Genomic DNA, 7,529 nt, shown 5'->3' with positions numbered 1-7,529 from the left:
AAAATACATTCGGTACATTGGAACGTGAATGTGTTTGAAATGTAAATAAATAAATAAAATCTGCGGCCATTTAAGTCCCGTCCTTATTACTCTCTGCAATTACTGGCGGCGACTAAATGGTTAAGGACTAGTCGCTCATATACAAGACAAGACACCACCCTACAATACAGCACGTTTAAAAAAAAAAAAAAGCACCACACACTGATGACTCTGAAACTTGGGAATCACCATAACATTCAAAAATGTAGACTTGTCATCAGTAACATACATTCACTGACTCTTGTTTCCAGAGACTCGAACAGGGGGAACACACACGTTGTAAATCACACAACGCTTTTGAATAAATCACAATTTCACTTCTGATCTTCCACTCTTCGTTTTTATTTTATTTATTTATGTATTAATTATTTTTTATAGCAGGACGATGGCAGATAACAAGGATGGAAGGCGTCTTCTGCGCTCGCTTGGCCGGGTCTGCTCGTGAGCGAGCACGCGCTTTCGACAGGAGGAGTGAGGAGTGAGGAGCAGCAGCCGCCGCCACCAGTGAGAGAAAGAGAGAGGGAGAAAGAAGGAAAGAACGAAAGAACTTAATGAAGCAAGAAGTACTGCATTTATTCTATCATTTTGGATGATAAAGGCAACCTGACAGTGCTTGAGACCCACAGACTGTCGTGGGACAGTGCCGGAAATAGTCACGGACTCAAACTTCTGAGTTAAGAAACAAATCAAGGCACAGTGACAACAACACGCTCCCAGGACAAGCGGACTGCTGCAGCAGCGGACCAAAAGACAAACGTTATCTACCTCCCAATCCGCCGGCTGTTTAAATCTGAACATTTCAAGATTTCCTTTTACTTAAAGTTTTTTTTTTTTTTTTTTTTTCCTTTCCTAGGGAAGCCAAGAAGATGCAGTGAGCTTTTTTTGAAAGCGACGTGTTTTGGGGAGAGAGCGAGCAAGCACGGCTGTTTCCTAAGTTAAAGGGTTTTTTTTGGACAGAGACAGGAGGGGGAGGTCTGCTTCCTTTTTTTGTCCTTCTTTTCTAAACATGATGGCGGCAGAGGTTGGTAGTGAGGAACTAGGCTCGGTTTCGGGAGGGACTGAGGGTGGCGGAGGGCCCGATACGGGGCATTTTCAGATGTTTTCCCAGTTGCGGGTGACAGAAGTGGGCCAGGGAGTGGTTCACCACCTCCACCATCAGCACCAAAAACAAACCGCTACCACGTCTCTGTCTGAGGTGCGATTGTACCCATTCCCCGCCGCTGCAGCGGGGCTGCCAGGCACAGCCATGGTTGGGAGTGGCGCCGGTGGTGGGGGGCATGCTACGATGTTTGGGACAAGCTCAGGAGTGGGGAGCGGTGAACCCTATCCTTCTGCTTTAGAAGGACAGAGCAGCCGGACCTCCCCAACCTCAGCGGGTCCTGTGTTTGACGGGTCGAGTGCCTTTCCCCCTCTGCCGCCTCCTCCTCTACCCCCGCCCGCAGTATGTGGGGGTCTTGGGACAGTGGACGAAAGCGATATGCCGGATGGACCAGAGTACGAGGAAGAGGAGGTGGCATTCCCGCTGACTGCGCCGCCTACGAACCAGTGAGTAAATGTTTTCCTAGTCGTTTTTTTCCCCCTAATCTTTTCACTGTATTTGTTTTGTGTGATCTGTGAAAATAAGTTTACTGTCAGTGTCACCAGGAGGAAGCCTGTCCAGAAGTTTGGAGGTTGCATCATGTTTACACAAGATAAGCAACTGTGTATTAAATGTGCTGAAACAAGTACTGCATGCAAACATGTAATACGTTTTTTTTGTTTTGTTTGTTAATTGTCCTTTTTAATTTAACAACAAATGCAACCCCCCCCCCCCCCCCCCCCCCCCCCCCCCCCCCCCCCCCCCCCCCCCCCCCCCCCCCCCCCCCCCCCCCCCCCCCTCCCCCAAAAAAAAAAAAAAAACAACAATGCCACACTCCTTTATGGCAAACACTGTATCTGGGTTTTGGGTTTGGCTACTAAAGGAAACAGCAGAGAAAAGTAATTAATAATGGAGTTAAAAGTTGGCCTTATTAAAAACGTACAAAAAAAAAAAAAAAAAAAAAAAAATGAGTAGGCCTACAGTATAGCTAAATCGGTTGATAGCTTACCAGTCACTGAATATGATTGGAAAGGTATGCTACTTTAAGCAGTTTTTGATCTAACACGTATTCTTTTTATAGCAAACTCTTAGTGGTTTTTTATTATAATTATTATTTGTCATGAAATGACTGCCATAATGCAGTCAGTATAGGGATTTCACAACTTTGTCACAAAAAACATAAAACAACCTTGCAGGAGCTGATTGGCAAGAATAGTCTTTATTGATTTGTTCTGCTTTGTCAGTTCTGAATCCTTGATCGAGTTTCTTTCATCACGTTATCCAGACTAGTTTATTTTGTTATTCCTAATTTCCTACCAAAGATTAACCCATCAACAAGCATGGTTATAATTTATCCGAATAATCAATGTTTGTAATCTTTTTTACAGTGCAATGCAGTATTTTAAAATCTTTGCATTTTTAACTCATTTGTTCTCAAAATAAGATATCACCATTTGACTTGGTCCTGTCAAAATACATTGAATATGTGGTGCATTTAAGGTTTTATTGCAGTTTGAAATTCTGTACAAGTTGCCTTAGTAAGAACACTAGCTCTTCTATATTATCATGGTCAAAAGGAAATAGGAAGCGATATGACATTCCATATTTTTAAGTACTAGTAGCACTGGTAATTGATGTTTTTATATATATATATATATATATATATATATATATATATATATATATATATATATATATATATAAAATGTGTGTGTGTGTGTCAAATATTAGAAAATTGAAGTAAGTCAGTGGTAAAATTGTGTGACAAAAGTGCATGTGTGTGGTACAGTACAAAACGGGCTGGTCATGGTGTGAAGTAGACGTGGATTTTTTTACTGTAATAGTAAACTGATAAAGAGTAACAGAACAGTCAACATGACATTGACACTATTGTAATGGATCAAAATGTGCATTTTTCTACATTTTAAAGCTGGTGCATTCTGGTGTATGGTGACAGCTTAAAAGAAAAAGCTTTTGCTAGACCTACATGTATTCTTGTCTGCAGAAAGCTCTGAGCCATGTCTCTTAGGCTGTAGTTCAGTTTGAAAGATTTAATTTATTTTCTCGCCAAATGATATTTATCTGTTTAACACATTTTACAGGCAACACCTATAAAGCAGATTATTTCAATTTACTGTACCTAAAATCATTGTGCACCTTTAATGTAATAATTAACAATACTGCCACAAAATACATTTTTACATTTTATTTTTTCTTTTGTAACTTTCTAACTAAAATAAATTAAATTGGTTTTAATTAGCCTTTTTTATTTTTTATTCAAGACTGACCATTTCCAGCTTCATCCAAAATGTACAGTATATGTAATTGTAATACTGGAGTTTCCGAGGGATAGGTTTGTTCATTGGTTTGCTAAACATGGTTGACAAATTCCCTGTTTGAAATCTATTGCTACTGATTCTTGACAAGCATCATCGTTCTTATCATTGCTCCATTTCTGAGCCATATTGAGGCAATCTTTTGTTAATTATTACGTTACCTTTGGTCTGTTTAGTCATTAAACGCTTGGCCCTTTTGAATAACAGTTTGGCTAATTAATCCTATTCAGAGCTAGACTGGCCCTTCATCATCCTGATAAGAGAGGATACACAGCACTGTGCTCAAGATAATGAACAACAGGAAGGAAAGTGTCAGCATGTCTTTCCATTTTTCTGTTCTGTTTGAACACACACACACACAAATACTTAAAAATGAAGACTGCTGTGTTCCACTGCCACTATACTGTATTAATTCCCAATTATTTTCTTAATGTTATCAGATGGTGTGTATATTTTTATTACCATTTTGATTTTAAAACTAGTATAATATTAGGGATGGTTATAGCTTCTGGATTTGTCAAATAAAATCGTATTAATAACTATTTTGCTGGCATTGCTCAAATCATGTTGGTAGTAATTGATGAATTGAGAAACAGAAGTCTGAAATATTTAGTATTATCTAAAAACAATTAGGGCTGCAACAAAGGGTACATTTTGACCTACGACTATCGGAACACATTATCGAAGGAAGGTTCAAACCTTCAGTGGTACTGTGACAGGCTATGGCTGAGCGGTGACGTCAGGCCAGAACGAGGAAGAACACACACAGGCAGGTACTGCAGTTCAAAAGAACACGCTGCGAGCGTTGTTTATTCAACAAAAATATAACAAAAATGAATTCAGTGTTTAAACAAAAAGACACTGCTCACAGAGCAGAAAAATAAAAGGTTAAAACAAAACAAATTACGAACACAAACGATTAGGCTGGGCAATAGCCTTCACTGATCTTTATTTTTTAATTTCTTTTCTCTCTCCTCTCGCTCTCCCGTTCTCCACTTCTGAACACCCCACCACAAACATGGAGAGCTGCAGGCTTTTTATACAGGTGGACCATCTCCCGATTTAGCAACAAATTAATCACTTAATTCAGGAGATGGCCCCCTTCTGCACAAGGTTTTTAATCATTCCTGGCAAAGGACGAGTTTACTAACCTCGCCTATACACAAAATATACACAAATAAACAACACACCGTTATATACAATAAATAAAAAAACAATAACCACAGCTTTCACCGTCATAAATAATAACAAATACAATAAATATATCATAATGCATCAATACAAAGTAACACAGGGGCGGAAGGGGAGTCCCGTTCTAAAAATAAACAAACAATACATTCAAACAGCAGGACTTTCCTACTGCCCTGCTACAGGTACTAATTTAAACAATTTACTGGTGATGTCACCATGGCTACTTTATATTTGATTGCAAATCCTATTATTGTACAGGTAATCCATATAAATGGAATAAAATATTCACATGTAGTTTAAAAATACGTTATTGTACAGTATTCATGGTTTTTATAATTTCTATAAAAACTTGTTTATTTACACGTAATTGCTGCTGCTTCCGATGTATACAGTAATCTTGCATTGCAGCAGCACTCTGCAGCAGACTTCAGCAAAACAAAGCTTTTTTTAACAGTCACTGTTCCAAGCAGGTTCAGTTACATTTTACTACTACTAAAAATATTAATAATAATATGAACCTACACCTGTTAAGTGATACCAGAGATTGATTGTGCCTCCATAATGCATCAACAGTCGCTTACATGTTTTGCATTCAACTTCAGTTTTTTGGTTGCCTAGGCGTTTAACAAAAAAGCCCAAAACTGCAGAGGGATTTTGAGACATTTTTTTCAATACAGCTTTGCTATCAAGATGGCGAATTAACGAATTTAAAGTTTTGAGCTGAATGTGGGAGTAGTGGGCGGTGCTCAATTTTCTAAATTTAAATTATTAGTGTTAGCATATTTTTTGTATGTTTCAAACATATTCTGGCATAACACTTATCATACACGGTCTTGTACACTAGGTATTCAGTACATATTTTACTGAAGCACTACAAGCGCTATAGATACACTATACCCTGATCCATATATGGCAGCGGCGCCATATAAAGTTGTTAAGTATAACGATTTGGTAGTGAGTTTTAGTACAACTTTTGATTACGTAGTATGCATTATACAAATACAAAGATCCAATTTTTGCATGTGAGTCACATTTAATGTGTGATTTATAGCACTGTATTCACACATTCTCAAACTGTTTTTGTTAAGAGCAAAGCAAATTCCACCTGACAAACCTTCAAAGGTTTAAAACTACCTTCGAACTCCTGGCTAGCGAACAAACCTTCAAACACAGCCCTAAAAACAATTAACACATTTAATGGACACTTTTTGAATATATGTTTTTGCATGCCGTGTTCTTTTTTTTGTATTGTTTTAACATTGTTTAATTCAAACCAAAGGCACTATTCTTCAGGTATTGACTTTTGAGACTACCAACAGGACTTCTTAAGGATAGTCTACAGTAATTGGGATTTGCTGTGCAATAGTTGCAGAGTGAATACAGTGGAACAGTGTTCTAAATTCTATGTCATGTTATAGCATGTTTAAATTTGTCACAGCATTCCTGTACACAAGGGCATACTTTTTTATAGTATCATTTTGGATATTCAATTTATTACTCGTTCATAATTTAGACAAGTATTCGAATATTCGTTCATTTGCAAAACATTATCAAAGTCCATTTTGTAGCACTGTATTGAAGTTGAAAAATATCCCAGAAGTGAGAATAGCTTGTGAAAACCTTGCTCTACACCACTGAATTAACTACAACTAAGGATGTCATAGAAAGTCTTGTGAATTTCATGTAAAAACAGTACTTAAGTAGTCAGCATGTTGTGTGTTTTTTTTTTTTTTTTTTTTTGTCTGTTTGTTTTAAATAATCCCTGTCATTCGTGTAACTTTGCAAAATAAACTAAATGGCCATAGACACATTTCCATAAAGTAACATTACTTTTTAACTCTAACACGTAAGAGAAAATAAATGTGGAAAAGAGGATATTGTCCAATGAAAAAAAAAAAAACAATATACTCACTGTTCTGTTCCACATAACTAGGATTGCAACATAAAATATATAGCTATCTCACAATACGTGACATTTACTTTAAAACTTGGGCCTGTGTTGGAAAATATGAGGCATTTTGGAGGGACATACCGGATCTGTATTACTATTTGCCTATATGGCAGACAGAGACAGACTCCTATTGACTTGCTTCCCAAATCTGAAGCTGTACCCGGTAACTTTTAGTAGAGAACTGCTTGGCAGCTTGTGTTGTGCATCTTAGTGCTGATGGTTTTTGTCAGCCAGGTTAAACATTCTTTTAGGGTTGGGGGTCTGGACAGGTCTTTATGAAGCTCTGCAAGGCCAAGCATAGCTTTTTCTGTTTAATCTATGTCTCAAATTACTATTTTTGTAATAAAAACAAAATTTGGGCAGGTTAGTCTGCATACAGTATTCAATATGTATTTAAAACACCTCTTTTGGGTAGGGAATAACATTATTTTAATTTTACAGAAATGGCCTATTAGCATAATGTTTTTGGTCAATATTTGTAGTACTATTAGACCACTGCAAACAATGATGTCAGCTGCAGGGATGCCATCAATGACATAGTATGTATATTCTCATAAATTCTCACAGAGACGGGGATTCATTAAAGGGTTATTGGCAGGTTACTGTTTAAATGACAAGTGAGTTGCGTTTGTGCTGACATAACATGCCACAGTCCATAGCCTTAACAGGCAAAACTGACCTATTTTCCCAAGTGCAAGAAGCCTTTTAGGATGTGTAGCGTAGTCTTGGAACTGGACCAATAAATGCAGCTTCAGCTGCTGTACCAATCTGTATTTTGCACTTTTGAAATGCATTTGACTTGAAGTACAGCAATTACTCTTTGTAACTGACAGATTACCAGCTATTTGCCTCTCTTTATTATATGTCTGCTTTTAAGTGCCTGCTCTTTTCAATTTGTGAATGAGCTGAAGTAAATTGAAGTATGCTAGTCTTA

General features: G+C 37.6%; 1 protein-coding gene across 3 annotated transcripts in view; it reads left to right on the top strand.

Annotated features, from left to right (window-relative positions):
* The first annotated feature begins 268 nt into the window (after nucleotides 1-268).
* LOC121306184 (ras GTPase-activating protein 1-like) overlaps nucleotides 269-7,529 on the top strand; it is a 61,769-nt gene continuing 54,508 nt past the window's right edge. For 2 of the 3 annotated variants that reach the window (XM_041237953.1, XM_041237945.1), the window contains exon 1: nucleotides 269-1,584. In XM_041237953.1, coding sequence (XP_041093887.1) covers nucleotides 1,046-1,584 — 539 coding nt within the window. In that variant the 5' untranslated portion in view covers nucleotides 269-1,045. The remainder of the gene's footprint in view (nucleotides 1,585-7,529) is intronic. The other variant, XM_041237937.1, reaches the window with a different exon arrangement.

The sequence above is a fragment of the Polyodon spathula genome, chromosome 2 (genome assembly GCF_017654505.1).
Source record: "Polyodon spathula isolate WHYD16114869_AA chromosome 2, ASM1765450v1, whole genome shotgun sequence".
In the NCBI taxonomy this organism is placed as follows: Eukaryota; Metazoa; Chordata; class Actinopteri; order Acipenseriformes; family Polyodontidae; genus Polyodon; species Polyodon spathula.
The sequence above is the reverse complement of the archived record's forward strand: the minus strand, read 5'-3'. Positions and strand labels throughout refer to the sequence as shown.